Below are 23,772 nucleotides of genomic sequence, written 5' to 3' on the forward strand. Positions count from 1 at the left end.
TTAGCTTTATCAGAAGAGTCAAAGCTGTTAAAGCTGCAAATGGTGAACCAACTCCATATTAATGTGTATGGACATAAAATGGGAGGTCATAAACGTTCCTGTAGATGTAATGTGTAGATGTCCCAATATTTTTGTCCATATGTGGAAACATTACATTTTTTACAGGCCTTCAATGACACTTTGCTACACAATCATACCTGCTCAACTTATCTATAACTGTCATTCTATTCATGAACCAGAACAGTGAGGATGAACAGATTGTTAGACTTGTTCTGAAGAGGAAAAGCAGCAAAGTTCTTGACATCCAAGTGACAAATCATTTTATGGTGCTCCAACAGCTCCTCTTTTACTGCAGATATCATATCAAGCTCCTATTAAAACTGTATACTATATCATATGTGTCAGTGCTGGTTATGTATAATTGGTCACATTTCTCTTTCTTGAGAACAGTCCCTTCCTAAATAAGCAAATGAGCCTATCCTAAAAGTGGCTTCCGTTTGATTTTCCTTGGAGAATCATGCTTTTTTTTAGTCCATGATTGAATAATGATGCTCTTGTTCTATAGAGTGTTAAATAGTATCCTTATTCTGATGTGTTTCGCCCATTAGGGTTCATCAGGGGACATATTTAATTCAGCCAATAATGGAGGGCTGATGGAGGTAACAGATCTGCATAGATATTAGTTATCAGGTCACACTATGGGACAGGAGTGCCAGTGATCAGACTGGATTTCCTATATTTTATACAGTCTATGGTTGTAATAGGGGCTGTTTATGATATGTACAATACTGATACAAAACTGGATGCCCCAAGTCTTTATACCTTAATTTGGGTATCCAACATACCCTTGCATTAGTCAGTGTGGCTTGTCAATCATTATTCAGATCTGATACAATATATCCAGAACATCATTATGGATTCTGATACAAAAAGAAGCCATAACGCCAGTGTGAACAGAGCTTTAGGTGAATGCAGTTGCAGTATCCATGCCTCAAATCTAGCTATTCCTTCATGCTAATGCTCTGTATTACACAGATTGTAAAATTCCTATCACTTTGCAGGTAAATCCCTTGGGGATGGAGTGATATATCACTGGTAAATATCATTTTGTGCTGTCCTTGTTCTATTCACATGTTCTAGACAGTTATTCATTAGCATTAAGTACCTATTGGCCGCCGGTGCGGTTCCATTAGTGCTGCTGAACACAATTTAATGCACACTCCTCATTAACAAAGCTGGGAAATCGTAAATCTTATTTACTGCAAGTTCCTGAAACCTGCATCTAGAAGGAAGGATGAAGGTGATAAATTTCTGCGAGCGTGAATAAGAATAGGATCCACGCTATAAAAAGCTTCAAGCTCTCTTTTTATTGAATAGAGACACTATACATCTAATAAAGTCAATATGTTCTTTATTGGCGATGGGTCATTGGATTATATTAGTGTGTGGCTTAAGGCCTCTATACACATTACATTAAACTCGGCTGAACCTGCTGATTTCAGGGGACCTGGACAGCAGTCCAATGTGTATGGAGGCCTCTCGACTATCTGTAGGCCTCCTTCACACATCCGTGTCTCCGGTACGTTTGTTGTCTATTTTTATATGTACCAGAGACACGGACTCATGTAGACCCATTAAAATCAATGGGCTTGGTCATACATCCGTGTCTTCACACGGACCTTGTGTCCACGAAGAGCATTCGTGTGACCGTGTGCTCCACGTGGCGATATGTCCTTTTTCTGTCAGCAGCAGGGTTGTCACACGGACCACACACTGATGTGATCCGTGTGATATCAGTGTGACATGTACCAGAGAAAACAACTGTCCGTTAAAAAAATAATTATTATACTTACCTGTCTCTGCCTCTGCTGTTGCTTCCTGGCTCGCTCATTATGGCTACTTTCACACTTGTGTTCAGCGCAGTCCGTCACTATGGAGAATAGCGCAGTCCATTAACACACTCCATAGACTTGTATGGACACGCACTGTAACGCAAGTGTCAGCGTTGCATCCGCTGGACGACGCAGCGTCATTATTTTGACCCTGCGTCAGGCAGCAGGAACGCAGCATGTAACGTTTTTTTGAGCAGCGGAGTCCGTAGGATTTCGCTGCGCATGCTCTCTCTAGCTGCACACGTAACCAGGGTACATATCGGGTTACTAAGCAAAGCGCTTTGCTTGGTTACCCGATATTTACCCTGGCTACGTGTGCAAGGAGCCAGTGCTAAGTAGCGTACGCTGGTAACCAAGGTAAAAGGTAAATATCGGGTAACCAAGCAAAGTGCTTTGCTTAGTTACCCGATATTTACCCTGGCTACGTGTGCAGGGAGCCCGACACTTCCCCGCTAAGCTCTGTCCCCTCCCGCACTCCACTCTGCATGTACACATGCACACTCGTGCCCACACGCGCACACACACGCACACACGCGCACACACACGCACACACGCGCACACACACTCACCTGTCCCCACCCATGCAGTCCCCGGCACTGACGCCCTCGGCGCCATGGCCCCGCTCGGCTCCACCCACCCCGCACTCCACCTCCCGCACACATTCTCAGTGGCCGAACGATCAGCTGATCACCCGGCTGCTGTGAGCGATCAGCTGATCGTTCACAATAGTCTTCCGCCGATAAAACTGTAAAGGAAAAAAAAAAAGCAGTTTCCGTTGTTTTGTACGATTCGTTGCATCCGTTGTGCCACTATATGCAACGCATCCGTTGCATCCGTCACACAACACAATGCAACGGATGCCGCTCAACGCAAGTGTGAAACTAGCCTATGCTGTGATGAATATTCACTGCACTCACCGTGGACCATGAATTAACAGCAGCGCTGGAAACAGGTAAGTATAAAACTTCATGCTGTCAGTGCGCTATCCGGATGTCACACGGATAGCACATGGAGAACACGCACATGGACAAACATACTGACCTGCCCACGGACTGTCACACACGTGCATTAACTGCACACTCATTAGAGCCACATGTGAGAATCAGATCACAGGTGAGGAGAAGAGGGAGAACATAATTTCTCCATCTTCTCCATTGCCTGTCTCTGTGTATATCGGACTCGGATGACATCAGTGCAGTCTGATATTTTGTACTCACCCATTGACTTGAATGGGTACGCGCCATCTGAGATACGCTGCCAATCACACCATGTGCTCTGCCCCATTGAAAACATTGGTCAGAGCGTAATGTGTTGTTTTCTCACATTGCACTCCTCCGTATTATACCACAGTGTGAACGAGGCCCAATAGTGCTGTGTGCCTCCTCCAGATATACACTCCAGTGTGGGACTGGAATACATTTCGTGATTTCATGTATTAGACAGACGAGCATAGTCACACCTTGTCCCATCCATTCTCCGCTCACAGGGACTGTCATGAAAACTCCAAAATTTGCAAATATATGCACAACATTTTTCCAACTTTTTAAGATGTTTTACACCTTAATTCTGGCGCTTTGGGTTACTAAAGGGATCGTATTATCAGTAAATAACCTATTTAAATAAGTTTTTTGTGTTAAACTTTTTTTTATTAAGTTTGGCAATGTTTTATATTTTATATCACAATCTGTTAAAAAAAAATAAATTGAAATCTTGCAATTTTCACACTGGCTACTCTGGCTATTTTAGACTTATCCAGTCTCATTATCCTCAGTGGCAGGATTACAACTACATGTAACATTTCTATATACAAATGATACATAGGATCCACTAATTACAATAAATGATGTCACAGCTCATCTCTTCCCCCTCCCCTCAAAATGACTTTTGCACATGCTCAGGTCTGACTCCATCTATTGCCAATAATGTCTATGTAAATTGCCTGAAATAATAGGGAGCATGAGTCTAAGATAACCCCAATAACCAATGTGTAAATTGTGATTTCTAATTTTTTTAATACAGATCATGATATAAAAAATAAAAATATAAAATTGTTTAAAAAATAAACTTGAAATTAAAACATGATTTAAAGGGAATCTGTCAGCAAGATCAACCCCCCAAACAGCATATGTGTCACAAAGGTGCCACAACGAAGAGTGGTCCCCTCTATTTCAGGTGTCAGGAATTTGCAGCGCAGGGCTAGACGCACACTTGCATGGGTTAAATCTGCTTGTTGTGCAGTCTTCTTGCTCCAGTGCTGCAAGGGTTAATCACTTTGTTTGGTCTCCTAACTCAGGATGAAAAGGCTTAGCTCAGCTGTTCTGATTTTCCCACTCACCTCTGCTCAGTGAGTTGCCAGTGAAAGCCCAGCAATACCTAGCCCTTGGAGTCGACTTGTGAGCTGTGTTCTAAAAAGTCGTTTTTAAGCTGTAGCCAGAGATTGCTGTGTGGAAGTTTGTGTGGTGTTTTCCCTTCCTTTTATGCCTTCTCAGTTTGCCTGACTTATCCGTTCCCTCTACTCTTTCCTGTAGTTTGGTGTGCTTTGTGCAATTGCTGTTTCTTTTACCCCTGTCTCTGTTTCTTTAACCTAGAGCAGGAATAGTGTGCCCTCAGCTCTGCGCACTAGACAGGGTTGTATTCAGGGAAAGACAGGGATAGGAAGGTTATCACTGCATGAGGTGAAAGAACCTGTCTAGGGACTTCAGGGAGCTCAGGGTTGCTTAGGGTAAGGGGTACTTCTTACATAGCGAGATCGCTAGCGAGATTGCTGCTGAGTCACAGGTTTTGTGATGTACCAGTGACCTCATCAGTGATGTTGCTGTGTGTGACACTAAGCAGCGACCTGACCCCTGCTGTTAAATCGCTGATCGTTACACACTGTTCTGGTTCATTTTTTGCTCTTTGATCTCCCGCTGTGCAGCACACATCGGCGTGTTTGACGGCGGGAGACCAACGAGCGCCGACTCTGTGTAAGCAGCCTACGCTGGTAACCAGGGTAAATATCGGGTAACTAAGCAAAGCGCTTTGCTTAGTAACCCGATGTGTCTCCATCATTATACACCATACATCTCCCAGGCACAGCCCTACCTGCAGAGGGCCTACCACCATAGCTGCCACTATCACCATCCCTTGGAGTACCCACGCTGAGCAGCGGCGGTTCTCAATTCCTAACCGCAACCCGCAGGTGGCGTCAGGAACATTAACTCTATTATCCCCTGTAAATACCCAATTTTATTAAGCGTCCCCAGGGCACGGGACTGCGCAATGGCCACCAGAGTGACATTCCTGTTTGCAACCGCCCAGGACCGAGTACCCCCTTCCCTGGATGACACAGAGGCAAGGCCAAGATAGCCATGGACAGGGTTAGTGTGGGGATCTTATGGTGGAAATTCATAATCTAGATTCCCACTTAGCTTCCCAAGGGTCCTTTGAACGAATGTTGCCTCTACTCCCTCTGTAGCTACACTGCTGATGGAGAAATCCAATATTGAGGTTCGTGGTTGTCAGCTACTCATTATGGTGATGGTTCGCTGCTCAGCCCTGGAATAAAGGCTGCTGCAAATAATGGTCTCTGACATTTACTAATGGGAAATCAGTGGAACTGCTTACGATACCAATAATCACTCGTTTGTGAGCCCCTTATCTAAGGCTCATATATAATAAAGGCAGCTCATGTAGCTGCTAAATGTGGAAACAGGAGACCTAGTTCCTGTGATGGTGTCAATCAGCTTCTTAAAATGGCCTCATTTTTATTGTCAATATGTAGAATTTGTTCTTTTAAGGGAACACCAGGAGGATTTTTATATATAAAGCAAAGCCAGTGCTATACTGGTGCTAGGATGCTGAATGTAAGCATAGCTTTTTTTCTGAGATTGGATGTTTTATTTCAGGAATATGTGCAAGTAAAGTTCTAGCAATGCACTGCTATTTGATTGACAGGTGTAACAGGTAGGGAATATGTGTGTTGGGTCTTGCTATCTATTCCCGCCCCTGTCTGCTTGCTTGCACCGGAATTAACGTCTATGATGGTGACAGGGGGAGGAAGGTCAGGCAGCAGACAGGGCGCGGGAATAGATAGCAAGACCCGACCCACATATTCCCTTCCTGTTGCACCAGTCAATCAAATAGCAGTGCATTGCTGGAACTTTACTTCCACATATTTCTGAAATAAAACATCCAATCTTAGAACAAAAGCTATGCTTACATTCAGCATCCTAGCACCAGTATAGCACTGGCTTTACTTTATATATGAAAATCCTTCTGGCTGGTTCCCTTTAAGCCTTTGAACTGCATAATCAGAGGAAACGTATCAGATCCCTTGGGGATTCCTATATTTTGGATGGCAGTGCAACCACACGTATGTGTACCATAAGCCTATACAATAGATTTCAGCACCATGCCTGAGTGTTGCATTATATTTGTCCTTAACCAGGCAGGAATCTTACCGTTATAGTCATCTATGGGATGAGCAATTTGTTTACGAGCTCGGTGAGTGAGATTAATGCGACTGACTCATGCAGAAGGTGACAGTTCAGCTTTTCTTAGCCTCTCTAGATGGTCTTGTCTCACCTGCTTGTAAACACATTTTGGGCTTAATTAAATACAGCTAATGGCGTGATTTTTCTTCCTGATGCTGACAGAAACAAGACAATATACTGTGGAGATGGCATGTGCACACATCTATGAGGCCCTCATTGAGGCTTTATGTTTATAAATGTATCTTTATAACAATAGATGGTTATTTCACATCTGTCTATATATAAAAAAAGAATAAAGAAAGTGAAAACAGCATTGATCCAAGTAGAAAACCATGCAAGTGCACGCCTTCAGGACCCCGACACACCGAACCACAACATACAAATTCCAAAGGGAGGCAACACTCCAATTTTTGCATGAATAAAGATAGGGGGCGATTTACGAAGACTGGTGTTTAATACGCCGGAGTCTGCCAGAGTAAGATGTGTCAAACTCATGCCTTTTGGATATGGGATAGACCCTCACTCCATCTTTAAGCTACTTAAACAAAATTTACATAGTTGCATAGGTTGCAAAAAAGACCAAGGTCCATCTAGTTCAACCTTCCTCCTCCAATCATATATTTTGTCATTGAATCATTTATAACCAACAATGTTGTGTGCACTGAGGAAATCATCCAGCCCTTTTTTGAAAGCTGTTATAGTATCTGCCATTACTACCTCTTGTGGTAGGGCATTCCACAGTCTGACTGCTCTAACTGTAAAGAACTCCTCACAGTAAGACACCAGCCACAGACATACTGTGCTCCTTCCTCTTAAATAGAATCACTCTTTCTTAAAGGGGTTGTTCACTATTTGGACAACCCATACTCATTCACCGCCATAAAAATATTTAAGCCTGTACTCACCTCCGGTGCAACTGCAGTTCCAGCAATGTATTAGTATGACTCATGAGCTAAGTGACCAATCAGTACCGGATTCCTTCTCCCTCCCTTTGGATATTTGAGCAGGAAGTCAGTGCACCGTTCACATCCTTCTTAAACGTAGAAAGGCAGGATCATGGAAGGCGGCACTGATTGGTCACGGGACTTGTGTGTTATAAAATGTCACATGGGCCCCAAGAGCATGACTTCAGACATCGCTGGAACTGCAGCCGTACCAGAGGTGAGTATAGGCTTATTTATTTTTACCAGGGCAAACAAGGGGAACGAGTAAGGGTTGTCCAAGTAGTGGACATCCTCTTTAAAGTCTACATAGCTATACAAAGAAGATTGCAATACTCATAAATCCACACCTCCAAAAATCATGTGCCACTTTGTTTAATGCTTCAAGGGCTTCTTTAAAGAGGATGTCCTCTACTAGGACAACCCCTTATCATTTCCCATGTTCGGTCCCATTAAAATAAAAAAGCCTATACTCATCTCCCATGCTGGCGTGGTTCCTGTAGTACCCCGGACTCATGGGAGGTTAAGTCAGATGAGCCCCACAGCCAATCACTGCCGACTTCTCTCTCTCCGCCTTCAGACGTATGAGTAAGTAACAGGATGTGAGTGGTAACCGCAACTGTCACTTCCTGTTGATTACTTATATGTCCAAAGGCAGGGAGAGCGAAGCCAGTATAGGGCTTGAGTGACGTCACAACTTCACATGAGGCCCTGGAATCGCTGGAACTGTGCTGGCACGGGAGGTGAGTATAAGCTTTTCTTATTTTAATGGGGCCAAACATGGGAAAATGAAAAAGGGTTATCCAAGTAGTGGATAACCCTTTTAAAAGCTATATAATGTGTGTCAGAGCTTATTTAGTGGCATGCACATTGATGAGTGTAGCTTGGCAACAGCATTTTACTAAGCTTTGCCCCCTTTTCAAAAAGTGGGCAGAGCTGGTATAAAAACACCAAAACTCGCAAACATTTTGTGCCATTTTACATTATATGGCTTTACTTCAGATTTCTGGTAAAATTGTTTGATAAATAGGGATGATCGAATACCTCAAATATTCGGCTTCACGAATATCCGACGAATAGGTCGTCTCTATGCGAAAATTCAATGCACAATGTAAGTCAATGGGAAGCCCGAATAGTTCTGAATAGTTGTTATTCGGGTTTCCCATAGACTTACATTGCGCATGGAATATTTGCGAATAGTCGAATAGCGGCGACCTATTCGGCAAATATTCGTGAAGCCGAATATTTGAGGTATTCGATCATCCCTATTGATAAATCAACTCCTTGGGGTTTAAAGAGGACTAACCACCAGGATTTTCCTATATAAACTAAAGCCCGTGCTATACTGGCGCTATCATGCTGATTCTATACATACCTTTAATTGTGAGATCGGATGTATACTTTCTGAAATAAAGGCAAGTAAAGGTTGTGAAATTCCCTGTTACAGTACTTGATGATAGGTGCAACAGAATATCTAATAGGTGGGTCGGGTTGTTTTTTAGTTATTTCCGCCCCTGTCTGCCTGTCCTTTATCACTTGTCTCTATTATTACAGGGGGAGCAAGGAGGGAGAGAGGATAGGGGGGAGGAAGGACAGGCAGGTAGACAGGGATGGAAATAACTAGCAAAACCCATCTATTAGACATTCAGTTCCACCTATGAATTCACCTATCACCTATCAGAAACCTAAATGCTTTCTGTGTACACTGTGCATAGGCAGAAAACTGTCATTCAGTGGTGGGGGCGGGGTTATACAAAACTTATGCATATGGAGGACTACAGAAAGCAGAAAGTTTACTAGTCCTCTAGTGATAATCTTCTGCTGATAAAATAGTGATTTTATCAAAACTACAGCAGCGCAGGAAGTGACACATCCCTGGAATCTGTTTTTGTTTTTACTCTCAGATAAGGTAACAAAAACCTGCTGAAAGATTCCCTTTAGGCCTCTTTCACATGTCCTTGTCTCCGGTACGTGTTTGGTCCTTTTCCTCACATACCGGAGACACGGGCACACGTAGACCCATTAAAATCAATGAGTCTGCGCTCACATGCGTGTTCTGCCATGGACCGTGTGTACATGTGGAGCATACGTGTGCCCGTCTGCTCCACACGTAGACATGTCCATTTTGTCTCCAGCATCACGGGTGTCACACAGAACGCAAACGGACCACACAGAGGTGTTCCGTGTGACACGCGCCGGAGAAAACACACGTGTTTGAGTACATAAAAAAAACCTTTACTCACCTTCTCCAGCCCTGCAGTCTCTGCCGCTGCTGTCACTTGCTTCCGACCGCCACTCATTATGCTCATTGAATATTCACTTCACTGCGGCCGGAAGCAGCAGCAGCGGGGAGTCGGCAGGACCGGAGACCGAAGATCAGCACCACGGACAGCAACGCCAGGGACAGGAGAGTAGAAAGTTCCCGTTGTTCATGTGTTCTAACGGATAACACACGGAGAACACATGTAGGCCATAAACATGGCTCACGGAGGGCAAAACACACCATTGACATGTCCGTGAAAAACGTGCATGATTTTCACGGACATGTGAAAGAGGCCTTAAGTGAATGGGTTGAGCTGTATTACCGCTTTCAAACTGTGGACGGGAATGCCGCTACGTTTGGAGCCAAAATTATTTACTTTTAATTGACATTTTACCTGTTTTTTAATGATTTCAGTTTAATCCCCCTTGTACTTGGGTATGTTCTAAAGATGAATAACTTTTTGGGAAACTTCTCTGCATTCGAGAAGTGAATACTTTTGTTCCAGCGTCGGCGTCTTTTCTCCTTGGACGAGCTGCTGACTCGCTGAAATTAAAAATAACAAGAACAATGAAATATTTTATACACTTGCTTCGAAGGTGCTAAAAAATGAGTTGAGTCAACTATATTACTGCCCCACTAAATCTACATCATCCTGCTGGATTTCCAACCTCCGAAATTATTTAGAGCTTAATTCTCTGAAATGTCCCAACCGTGAAGATGTTTATCTTGTTTTATAATCTGAAAGAGGATTAATAACCTGGATTGGGAAGGTGACCTCTGTGGGGCTGGGTACATGTATTGCTCTGGAAGAGGGCCAGGTTTATCATTAATCGGTATGGTACACTTTATACAGTAGGGATATAATGGAGTGCTTTATTACATTCGGGTCTATTGAACATGAATATATGGCATTTGCAAATCACTGGAATTTTTTTTAGGTATTTTCCTATACCCCTTTATGATGCCTGACACTTGAGTAGACATTATAGCACTGAGCCTCCTGATTCATGCATATAATGCTAGAAAAACAGTGAAGACTGACACTTAGATCTAATGCACAGGCTCTAATACAACTATATTGTAAACAGATACCGCTCTCACTCTTTGAAGCATTTTGTGTCTCATGTAGTCCCTTCAGCTCAGTCTCTGCAGAAAGGTGTATTAAGGAGCTGCACTCAAGTCCTAATGAGGTCCACAGGATCCCTCTGCCTCCTATAAAGACTATGGAAAAAACGACAGTGTCACGATTCCTGTGTGCAGAGCATCTTGCACATTAGGAGATGCTCTGCTGTGTTTTCCTTGGCTACAGATTGACAGTGCAGGCTTCCATGCTGGTTCTGGCAGGTGTTGATTGCTCAGGTGTTCCATCTTCTGCTTCTTTACTGACCATGCTCTCCCAGAACCTTGCCAGTCATGCATTCTGGTTCTGTTGTTGTGCTGTTCGCCTGTGTTCCTGCCTGTGCTCTGATCTTTGTTCCTGACCTCAGACTTTTGTTTGACTCTTCTCTGCCCACTCCCTGTTCCAATTGTGACCTCCTGGCTTCTGACCTCAGACCGTTACCTGACCACGTCTCAGTTTTCCCCCTGAATCCATTACTAGCCTTCCCAGAATTCTGACCCTCGAATCGTGACTGACTACACTTGTGTGTACTCCCTGTGTCCATAAGTGTCCTCCTGTTACCAGACCCCAACTTTCCTGACTACTCTACCCGTAAGTAGTGACTAGCATCACAGACGGCTAGCGGTTGTTCTGCGCCGTTGGTCAAAGGTGATGCTGTGCATCATTCCTCCCAAATATTGGTTTATTTCAACGCAACACGTTTTGAAGCTGCCTCCCTTCTTCAGGAGAGCAGAACACCACAATACAACAATACAATACCAACATGCTGATAAAGGTTTGACGTTTGAGTTTGAGCACCAAAAAATAGTTTTTATTACTTTCTTCTTTCTATGTTTTACTTTTTATTTTTCAGCCTTTTTTCATTCTTTTTTTAACCCATTTTTCTATACAACAATATGTTTTTTTCTTTTGGCTGAGTAACATGTTCCTCTTTGAGCTTTGACACGTCATGTGCCCTTTTGTCGCTCAAATGCAAAAATCAAACCTTTATCAGCATGTTGGTAGTGTATTGTTGTATTGTGGGGTTCTTTTTTCCTGAAGCAGCTTCGAAACGCATTAACGTAGACTACATTTTTTGGAAATAACACAGCATCAACTTTGACCGGCAGCGCAGAACAACCACTAACCATGCTTTCCTACTCATTGGCTTTTTGAGCCTGTGGATTTGCAGCACCAGCCATTTACATGCCCCATTTCATCCACAGAGGGAACCATATATGATTATCCTCTTTCCTGTCACGATTCCTGTGTGCAGAGCATCTTGCACATTAGGAGATGCTCTGCTGTGTTTTCCTTGGCTACAGATTGACAGTGCAGGCTTCCATGCTGGTTCTGGCAGGTGTTGATTGCTCAGGTGTTCCATCTTCTGCTTCTTTACTGACCATGCTCTCCCAGAACCTTGCCAGTCATGCATTCTGGTTCTGTTGTTGTGCTGTTCGCCTGTGTTCCTGCCTGTGCTCTGATCTTTGTTCCTGACCTCAGACTTTTGTTTGACTTTTCTCTGCCCACTCCCTGTTCCAATTGTGACCTCCTGGCTTCTGACCTCAGACCGTTACCTGACCACGTCTCAGTTTTCCCCCTGAATCCATTACTAGCCTTCCCAGAATTCTGACCCTCGAATCGTGACTGACTACACTTGTGTGTACTCCCTGTGTCCATAAGTGTCCTCCTGTTACCAGACCCCAACTTTCCTGACTACTCTACCCGTAAGTAGTGACTAGCATCACAGACGGCTAGCGGTTGTTCTGCGCCGTTGGTCAAAGGTGATGCTGTGCATCATTCCTCCCAAATATTGGTTTATTTCAACGCAACACGTTTTGAAGCTGCCTCCCTTCTTCAGGAGAGCAGAACACCACAATACAACAATACAATACCAACATGCTGATAAAGGTTTGACGTTTGAGTTTGAGCACCAAAAAATAGTTTTTATTACTTTCTTCTTTCTATGTTTTACTTTTTATTTTTCAGCCTTTTTTCATTCTTTTTTTAACCCATTTTTCTATACAACAATATGTTTTTTTCTTTTGGCTGAGTAACATGTTCCTCTTTGAGCTTTGACACGTCATGTGCCCTTTTGTCGCTCAAATGCAAAAATCAAACCTTTATCAGCATGTTGGTAGTGTATTGTTGTATTGTGGGGTTCTTTTTTCCTGAAGCAGCTTCGAAACGCATTAACGTAGACTACATTTTTTGGAAATAACACAGCATCAACTTTGACCGGCAGCGCAGAACAACCACTAACCATGCTTTCCTACTCATTGGCTTTTTGAGCCTGTGGATTTGCAGCACCAGCCATTTACATGCCCCATTTCATCCACAGAGGGAACCATATATGATTATCCTCTTTCCTTTTTTCTCAGATAAAACCCGTTGCACTGTTTCTCCCTCAAAGCATCCTATGAGGCCTGTTAGATTCTAGGGGGTTGTCCAGTAAAACAAGTTATCCACTATTCAAACGGTAGGTGAGAACTTGCTGATCGGTGGGTATCAGACTGTTGGGGCTCTCAACAATTGGCAGATCAGTGCACTTTTACAAGGAGTGGGAACTTTTATTTCCTTATCAAGATGGCGTGGAAGGTCGGACAACCAAACATAGCTTCATTCAATCCCTCAAGGTTCTAGAAAAAGTTGAGAGCAGCCCTCAGCAGCTGTCACGATGACTATGGGATAGCGAGGAACCAAGGTTACTAATCTGTCCCTAGGGGGGCTCTATGCTATCCCTAATCTCAGGGATACTCCTGATGGTGGAGATGCCCGAGTCTCCTTCCTAGCCCTGCTTATGACCAGTCCTGATCTGGTTTCCCCTTTCCTCCCAGGGATGGACAGGACAGGAGTGTGATGAAACCTATAGATAAAGACAGACAAGGGGAAACTAAAACTCTGTCACACTGCACGCACAAACAGGATAAGACAATAAGAGACTCAGGAGGAAAACAAGAGCAGGAAGGAATCTACAAATAAACAGGGGTAAACTCCACAACCGCACCAAGCCATAAGCACTTTCATTAGACAGTATGGGACACCATACCTCACAGACCAACATAGAACAAACTATAGCTGGCATAGGTGGAAGGATTCAACCAGTATAAATAGGAGGGGAGCATATGCGATATGCCTCCTTACAACATGTAACCAAAGGAGCAAGCAGACCAGCAGAGATTAACTCTTGACAGCCTGCCTATGAATCAGCACACAGCAGGTTAATGTCTGAGACTGCCTGTGTTGATCCCAGACACCAGAGAAACCATTGGGTGGAGTGTCAGAATCTGCCATGTAAACAGAGCCTGACGCCGCAATGACAGTCGGAGAAGTTTGTGCAAAACTCCGTGTGACAGCAGCCCCACAGAGATGAATGGGAGCAGGTTACACGTGTGCACTGCCAGTCCATTTTTACAGGGAAAAGGGTTACCCATTCTGCTGACCGGTGCAGGTCCCAGTAGAAAGAACCCTACTAATCAAAAATGTATCACTTTGGCTAGATGATCAATTGCTTTAACTGGACAATCCTTTTAAACATACTTAAATGGTTTTCCCCATGAACAAAGTTAATTTTAAAGTTGATTTTTATCATTAAATCTTATAATAATAATAAGTTCCATAATTGGATGGGTTTTAAAAAAAAATGTTCCTGTACTGAGATAATCTTATATACTGGTATGTGTGTCTCTGCTATGTGCTGTGTAATGGCCGTGTCTGACCGTACAGGGACATGGTCTGATCGTACGGGAGGGTGCAAAAAAGTATACAGATAGGACAGCATGGGATCACAGATGATTATTTTTGTGATAAAACATGTATCTACCTGTTTTTAAAAAATGTTTTACCTCAAAGAAAGAATAATTTGCGTTCCCATGCTGTAAGGTCTGTATAATTTTTTACTTCCTCCCCTGCCCAGGAGCTGTAGTATGATCAGACCATGTCTGTGTATGGTCAGACACAGCCATTACACAGTACACAGCAGGGGCATGTTTATGAGATTATCTTAGAACAGGAACATTTTTTTTAAACACATCCAATTGTGGAAATTATTATTATTCCAAGATCTATTGATTAAAATCAACTTAAAAGTTAACTTTGCTCTTGGGACAACACCATTAACAACTCTCCCAGAAAAAGGAGGGACCTCTTGGACAATTCTCAGTTTTGTGGTAAGCTTCAATTTGCTGATGCACATTTAAAGGGAATGTGTAATCAGAAAATTACCTGTTGTTTAAATCAGGCTTTTATGTGAAATATAGATATAAATAATTTTATTTTACCACAATCATCTCATAATCTGAATTACAAATAAAAATGTTGAAATCTTGCAATTTTCACATTGGTCACTGATACTTTTTGTTCTTTCAAGAAATCTACATGAACATTAGCAGCAATAGACAGAGACTCTATGTTTTATTGTAAAGTGTCTAATGAGTGTGTGCAAATGTCATTGTGAAGGGAGGGGTAGCAAGGTGAACTGTGACATCGTCCATCATGACTGCTGGATCCTGGATCATCAGCTGCATATAGAAATGTTACCTGTCATTGTAATCCTGCCTTTGATGATAATGAGATTTCTGAAAATTCTTCTGTAAAGTACAGGAAGTATGAGTCTAAAAGTGGCTAGTGTGGAAATTGTAGGAATTCTATTGTTTTGTTTTGTTAACACAGATTGTGATGTGAAAACATTACAAAAATGCATTTCTGCAATATTGTAGAAATTAAATGGTGATCACAACGTTCATATATATGTGCCTCCCCCGCGTCAGCAGCCGAGCTGCTCGGATCCGGATCCGCGGTGGCTCGAGGGGCATCCGGACCCGGGGGTCGGGTGGCCACTCAAATAAAGCGGGGCTATGTACATGGGATGGTGTGGAAAGTTTGTGACGCCACCCGTGATGTGTGGTAAGGGTGAAGTACCAAGTGCCTGTTGGTGTTGCTTGTTAGCCTGTGACCTTGACCTTGGCACCTCTTTTCTGTAGTTGGTCCCTTTTAGCTTAAAACTAAATGGGTCCCGCTCACCAGTATGGCTAACGGAGTGAGCTTGCTCTCAGGGTTCACACTTGGGATTTTCTGGACTATGCAGTGGGAAAGTCCTATCCCCCTCGTTGCGCTAGTACCCCGATTTTGGAGCGGGTCGAGAACGGATCTTGAAGTCTCCATCCTCGTCGGGTAAATTACCAGGACGTCTGAAGCTACTTCCCAGCCTAGGGTCCTCGTACTCCATCTTGCCCTGGCCCCTGGCACAAGGCCACCGGCTGTGCTCCTCGACAGTCCGTGCCCCTTGTCATGATCCCCTGCGACCGGGGTCCAGCTCCTACCAGGCCCAGACCAACGTCTGCCACCTAGTACACCAATGAGCCCAGCTCCTGACCTCCTCTCTCTTTCACCTCCAACACTACTCTCCTGTCTCCTGACACTCCTGACCTCCCCTAAACCAACCCACCAAGTGGCCAACCCTATTCCCTTCAGGCTGTCCACTGGTGTGTCTGGTGGGTGTGGTGCAGAGTGTTCCTAGGGTTTTGATTAGCTCGTTCTTAGCAACACCAAAGGTCAGGGACCCGTAACCAAGGAGGAGGTGGATATCATGCAGAAGAGCAAATTGCATAATACCCTGTGACGACCTGATAGGCCAGGGCGTCACATATATTTCTCCTGTGCTCCTGACCATTTCCTTTTCTTTCTTTTTTATTTGACACAAGCATCTGACTCTATGTAATTGGCTGAGAACACAGAAACCTAAAGGGGATTCCCACTATCGCAAAAATAATGCCAAATGACTGCATACTTGTAGAACAACAAACATAGATTGTACTCACCCTCCCCTGGTCCAATGCTGGCTCTCCGCTGTGCTGGTCTATTGGCTGCAGTGATGGTGTCACAACTACAGCTCACTTACTGCTGAAGCCAATCAATGAGTTCAACAGCTATGATGATTTAGATGGCAAAAACAGCCAACCTCAGTGATTGGCTGCAGCGCTAATATGGACTTTCGGTGTTGCTGCAGCCATAGCAGACCACAGCAGCGGTGGAGAGCTGGCCTTGCTCCCAGAGAAGGTGAGAACTATCTGTGTTTGTTGTTTTATATGCATTACATTTGGGTAACAATTTTCGTCAAGTGGAAAACTCCTTTAAAGGGAATCTGTCAGCAGGTTTTTGCTATTTCATTTGAGAGTAGCAAGATGTAGGCAAAGAGATCCTGAATCCAACGATGTATCACTTATATTTATGTGTGTAGCTGTTCTGACCCAGTGAAAGATTTAGATTTTGTATGTACCAATGGTAGGAGAGCTGTCAGCGACCACACCAGGCTTTTAGTGCACATTTCCATAGACAGAAACTGCTAATCATAAAAGGGGGCGGAGTTAGACTACAGCCCATGCACTGCTGAGAACCACTAATAATAAAGATAACAGGTTTAAGCTAACAATATAGGTAAACAAAAGAAGACTGTGAGATAACAGTTGCAGGGCTAAAATCTCTGTCTTAACTCTTGCAGCATGCTGTCTTCAGGTTATATTGCAGAAACCTGAGACAGAGTTCCTTTAATAGATCTAAATGATAGGAAATCTGATTATACATCATGGCTGTAAATTATAATTCTTGTTTTTTCCTTTACAGATAATAAATTCTGTGGTCCTTCTTATATTGTTGAGTGCACTTGCTAATCCAGACCTGTACCACCTTCCAAACAACGAACTGAGGAATGACTTTGACTTCATGGATGATGCCAGTAAGTAAATGACCATAATCTGTTGGCTGCTAAGGACCGTTTCAGCTTTTAATGCTCAGTCAAGGGTTCTTTTTGTGCTATCTGCTTGTAAATGTCTTCCCATCAGCATTACATTGACAGGTCTTACATCTCAGCTTCTTCTCAAGATCTATAGTCATCTTATTATCCTCGGTGGAATTACAGCGGCAGGTAACACCTCTAGGAACAAAAGAGTACACCATTGACATTAGTTGAGCAGAGTAGCTAAACTGCTCCATCCCTCCCAGCAAAGTGCCCTCTGCACATGACACAGAGCATGCCCTCTAGACCGCACCCCTTTCCTACATACCAACATCTTCCCCATATATCACCAAGGCTGGGCAAAAAATCCATGTATGATGTCTGCTAGGTGAGTATTTGTAAGGGCACATTCCCATGATCAGGTTTGCAGTGTCTTCTCTGCATCCAAAACTCTGCATTGTGCAGTACAAGCACAGTGGAAGGGATTTATAGAAATCTCCTGCCCACTGTGCTTCTTTTTTCCACAGCTTAAAGTGAAATGCCTCACGGCTTTCCAAGCCGCAGTATGTCAATTTACGATTGCGGAGATGCAAGTGTTCTCAGCGGCAGAACACAGCAAAAGTCGGCAGCGGCCCAACCCTGATTGTGGGCACAGGCAGCTGAGGTCTCCTGCTCGTGTCTCCGCAGTAGGAAAGACACTGTGTCTAGAACGCAGAGTCTACGAATCATGGGAACGGGCCCTCAGTGGTGATATCCCTAAATGTAACAGAATTTGGGGTTGAATTTTGAAGAAGGACAATGAGAATTAAAGGGTATCTGTCAGCAGGTTTTTGCTACCTCATCTGAGAGCAGCATGTTGTAGGTGAAGAGATCCTGAATCCAATGATGTATCTCTTAGATTACTTGCTGTAGCCGTTCTGACAACATCAATATTTTTAGATTTATTCCCCAGGGACAACAGGCTCTTTATAGAGATTGTACATTGACAGTGAGGTGTCAATCACAGGAGAGGGTGTGATGGAATGCCATGCACATGACTTTGTAGTCCAGCAATCACTAGGTGATAAAGCCTTTAGTTTAAGTAAACAAGAGCACACAGCCTGATAAGAGAGGCATAGTTGATTTTTTTTAACCCCTACTACATGATGTCCTTAGATTACATAGCAAAAACCTGCTGCCAGATTCCCTTTAAGGCAAGCAGATTAATTAATTCTCATTCTCCCAAAGGATCTCCTGAAGATTTTCTGTACACCTGACTAAACCATGATCCAAACTCAGTGGGATGACTTTGTACTCATTTATTTTGATGTATGTAAACATCTATAAGCTGGAACAGAAATTCTGCTGGTTTATGGCAACATATTATGCCATTTAATTAAAGAGAATCTGTCAGCAGGTTTTTGTTACCTCATCTTACTGCAACATCATCTAGGCAAGGAGATTCTGAATCCAACTGTGTATCACACTGATTGTTTCAGGACAGCTTCAGCCAGTAATCTAAGAATTTAGATTCAGGAACACAGCAAGGCTGACATTGCTGTCCCACCCACACCAGACTCCCAATAGAGATTGTGCGTTTACTGTGAGGTGTCAATCACAGCAGGAGGCGTGTCGGACTGGTGTGCATGTGAGTTTCTAGTCCTGCAATGGTAATTACAGGGTAATAAGCCTTGTAGTTTACATAAGTAATAGCTCACACACTGATAACAGAAGCACAGTTGCTTTTTGTTTTTTAACTCTTACAGCATGCTGTCCTCTGCTTACATAGCGAAAACCTGCTGACAGATTCCCTTTATAGGTGCCACACTTTTTTCTATTTGAAACCTTGGCATGCTCTATTGGACTGGTATAAGGAAGCACAGCTTCTAGTGGAGATTATCCTTGTATGTACATCACCAAATAATGCCTGTCTGACAGCTCGTGGAGGCTGTGCCACTCTATACTAGGGAGTCCATCTGCTTCTGTGCACTACCATATAGACTAATCAGCCATGCGCCCTTACACTATTCTCTAAAATCTGACTTACGCCTGTGCCACACTCACTTGCCTCCGGTACGTGTTTGGCATTTTTTTCACGTACCGGAGGCACGTACACACATGGACATATGATTTCATAACTGTTTGGACACACGTAAGTATTTTGGAGCGGAACGTGTGTCCGTTCCGTACTTACGTGCGTCTGTGTGTTTCGCACGCTGACATGTCCACGTATTCTCCGGCAGCACGGGTGTCACACGGCCCGCACCCGTACCACACGGATGTAGAGTGGATGCGGTCCCGTGTGACACGCGCCGGAGAAACACGTGTCATTATTTTAAAATTTAAAAAACACATACTCACCTCCACCAGCCCTGCAGATTCTTCCGCTCCAAACAGTTGCTGCCGGCTGCCGCTCGTTATGAGCGTGTTAAGGAGGTGGGCGTGCTGTCACAGGCGCTGATCTCCGCCCCTCCGCTCGGCCGGTAGCAGCATCAGCTGGGAGTGGGCGGGGCTGGAGTCGAAGATCAGTACCCTGGACAGCAGCAACGACCACGTGAGTATTTAATTACCGGTTCTCTGTGTGTTATCGCGGATAGCACACGGAGAACACACATGGACCGCACGTACCGGAGACATGTACTTACCTCACGCAACACGCAAGGAAAATACGTGTCTCGACGCACGTGCGTGATTTTTACGTGAGTGTGGCACAGGCCTTAGGCTGTGTCCGCACTTTCCGTTTCCACCTGCGTTTCAGCTGCTTTTTAGGTCCGTTTTGAACTGCAGCATTTTCATGCCAAAATGCATGCGTTTTGATTTTCCAGCAAAGTCTATGGAAAATGGGGATTTCTTCTCCGCACTTTGCGTTTCCAAACGCAACATTTAATTTGCATAATTTTGGGCAAAAACTCTGCGTTCAGAGAAGCAGCAAGTCAATTGTTTTTGCCATTTCTGCAGCGTTTTGCTAACACTTAAGGGCTGCTTCTCACTTGCGAGTTTCTCGCAGTAGAGCAATGTGAGAAAATCTCGCATTGGAATCGGACACATGTTAGTGAATGATTCAGCTCGCATTTGCGATTTTTTTCTCAGTCCAAATCGGACTGAGAAACAAATCGCAGCATGCTGCTTTTTTGCGAGTTTCTACTGCAAGTCTCTACAATGCAAGTCTATGGGAGCGTGTAAAAAATCGGATGTCACGGGACGGCACTCACACCATCCTAGTGACATCCGATTTTCTAAATACATTTCTCGCATATTTCCTAAAACACTGGAAACGAGTGATGTCTCACAATGTCTGTCAATCACTATTCTCTGTCAGTCGGTCTCTCCCTCTCGGTCTCTATTCTCTCTCTGTCGGTCCGTCACTATCTCTGTCCCTCTCTCACAGTCTGTCGGTCATTTTCCCCTCCTCTCTCATACTCACCGTTCCCCGATCCCCAGCGTGGCGCTGCACGGCGTTCACACTGCTGCGGCGGCTTTTACTATGTTGAAAAAGCCGGCCGCTCATTAAACAATCTCGTATTCCCTGCTTTACCCACCCACAGGCGCCTATGATTGGTTGCAGTGAGACACGCCCCCACGCTGAGTGACAGCTGTCTCACTGCACCCAATCACAGCAGCCGGTGGGCGGGTCTATACTGTGCAGTGTAATAAATAATCAAATAATTAAAAAAAACGGCGTGCAGTCCCCCCCAATTTTAATACCAGCCAGATAAAGCCATACGGCTGAAGGCTGGTATTCTCAGGATGGGAAGCTCCACGTTATGGGGAGCCCCCCAGCCTAACAATATCAGTCAGCAGCCGCTCAGAATTGACACATACATTAGATGCGACAGTTCTGGGACTGTACCCGGCTCTTCCCGATTTGCCCTGGTGCGTTGGCAAATCGGGGTAATAAGGAGTTAATGGCAGCCCATAGCTGCCACTAAATCCTAGATTAATCATGTCAGGCGTCTCCACGAGATACCTTCCATGATTAATCTTTAAGTTACAGTAAATAAACACACACACCCGAAAAAATCCTTTATTAGAAATAAAAAACACTAACAAATTCCCTGGTTCACCAATTTAATAAGCCCCAAAATGCCCTCCATGTCCGGCGTAATCCAGGATGGTTCAGGGTCGCTTCCAGCTCTGCTGCATGAAGGTGACCGGAGCTGCAGAAGACACCGCCGCTCCTGTCAGCTCCATGCAGCAACTGAGGTGAGTAGCGCGATCAGCTGAGCTGTCACTGAGGTTACCCGCGGCCACCGCTGGATCCTCCAACAGTGACAGCGGGTAACCTCAGTGACAGCTCAGCTGATCGCGCTACTCACCTCAGTTGCTGCATGGAGCTGACAGGAGCGGCGGTGTTTTCTGCAGCTCTGGTCACCTTCATGCAGAGCAGAGCTGAGCAGAGCAGAGCAGAGCTGGAAGCGACGCTGGACCATCCTGGATTACGCCGGACATGGAGGGCTTTTTGGGGCTTATTAAATTGGTGAACCAGGGAATTTGTTAGTGTTTTTTATTTCTAATAAAGGATTTTTTCGGGTGTGTGTGTTTATTTACTGTAACTTAAAGATTAATCATGGAAGGTATCTCGTGGAGATGCCTGACATGATTAATCTAGGATTTAGTGGCAGCTATGGGCTGCCATTAACTCCTTATTACCCCGATTTGCCAACGCACCAGGGCAAATTGGGAAGAGCCGGGTACAGTCCCAGAACTGTCGCATCTAATGTATGTGTGGCGCCCCAGGACCTGGTCGCCACAACAGCATTGCCCCTCCAAAGGGGTAATGCTGAGCCTGGAGGTAATTGGGGGAATCTTTGGCCAGTAAGTTCAACATCCAACGTAGTTTCTCCCTCAGGCCAGCAGGGGGAGCTCTGAACCTGGAGTTCCAGGGAGCATTCCTTAAGTCTGACCTGAGGGAGGAGTTAGAGTCAGTCTGTAGAGAGAGAGAGCAGAGAGTGCAGACGCAGAGTGTGCTGTCTTGTGGAACTGGGGCCTGGAGCTGGAGTAGCTTGGCCCAGTGAAACAAGATTTGCAGAGAGGCACAGAAAAGACTCAGACATCGGAGTCTGTGGTTGCCAGGGTATAAAATCCTTCCCTGGTGGCCGAATCCAGAGGGCAGGAGAGCTGCAAGCCCCCTGGCCCATCAGCAATCTGGAGGTACAGCTGCAGTCCAAGGGCCCGGTGTGGACTCCAGCAGAGAAGCACCAGAGAGGGCCTGCGCAGCCTACCACACAGAAAAAGGGACGAACCACCGGTCCCAGCAGCAAGAGGGCCATTGCTAAATTCAGAGTGCAGGGTCCTGTAGAAGAAATGAAAGAACAGGGAGTAGGCCTCATACTCAACTGGCCAAGGAGATCACCCCCAGGCACTTCCAGGCCGGCCGGATCACCTTTACCACCTGTGACGGTGTCCCTGGACTACACTGTTGCCAAGTAAAAGAGGAGAAGGTAAAGAGACTACTGTTTGTGCCTGTTTCACTGCCTGTCGGCCCTGCACCGTATTATTCACATAACATCACACCATAGACTCTCACGAGCACCAACTGTTGCCCCAGGGTACCGCTCCACCTGTGGGGAGCAGGACCATCCAAGCTGCCATTCCATCAGCCCCGGAGGCCTCCTACAGCAGCGGCGGCTTAATAGCCGCAAACCACAGGTGGCGTCACGACATCCATAAACTTTATTCACCAGCCATATTTAATTGACACCCACCAGGGCCACGGAGTCGGGCCCCGCCACCACTGACGACCCCCGGACTAGTCCGGCCCGGCACCGGGTGTCCCATAGCCCTGGGGTGGGCGAGTCATATGCGGCAATTCTGGGCGGCTGCTGACTGATATTGTTAGGCTGGGGGGCTCCCCATAACGTGGAGCTCCCCATCCTGAGAATACCAGCCTTCAGCCGTATGGCTTTATCTGGCTGGTATTAAAATTGGGGGGACCGCACGGCGTTTTTTTTTAATTATTTAATTATTTATTTCACTGCACAGTATAGACCCACCCACCGGCTGCTGTGATTGGGTGCAGTGAGACACCTGTCACTCAGCGTGGGGGCGTGTCTCACTGCAACCAATCATAGGCGCCTGTGGGCGGGTAAAGCAGGGAACACGAGATTGTTTAATGAGCGGCCGGCTTTTTCAAAATAGTAAAAGCCGCCGCAGCAGTATGAACGTCGTGCAGCGCCGCGCCGGGGATCGGGGAACGGTGAGTATGAGAGAGGGCTGCTAACTTCAGTCACTCAGGGGATTAGCGGTCACCGGTGAGCCCTTCACAGGTGACCGCTAATCAGGATGTGCCACAGACAGAGCCGCAGCATGACAATGAAGTGGGGTGAAGTTAACCCGAGTTCATTCTGATTGTGCGGTTTTGTCTGTGTCTGCTGTCATCTGCCATTCAGC

At 45.0% G+C, this 23,772-nt stretch overlaps 1 protein-coding gene across 1 annotated transcript in view; it reads left to right on the plus strand.

The window, feature by feature from the left end:
- The window catches only part of LAPTM4B (lysosomal protein transmembrane 4 beta), a 186,443-nt gene that overhangs the window by 62,569 nt on the left and 100,102 nt on the right, over positions 1–23,772 (plus strand). The window contains exon 2 of the mRNA XM_075353066.1: positions 17,292–17,403. Coding sequence (XP_075209181.1) covers positions 17,292–17,403 — 112 coding nt within the window. The remainder of the gene's footprint in view (positions 1–17,291; positions 17,404–23,772) is intronic.

The sequence above is a fragment of the Anomaloglossus baeobatrachus genome, chromosome 6, assembly GCF_048569485.1.
Source record: "Anomaloglossus baeobatrachus isolate aAnoBae1 chromosome 6, aAnoBae1.hap1, whole genome shotgun sequence".
Lineage (NCBI taxonomy): Eukaryota > Metazoa > Chordata > Amphibia > Anura > Aromobatidae > Anomaloglossus > Anomaloglossus baeobatrachus.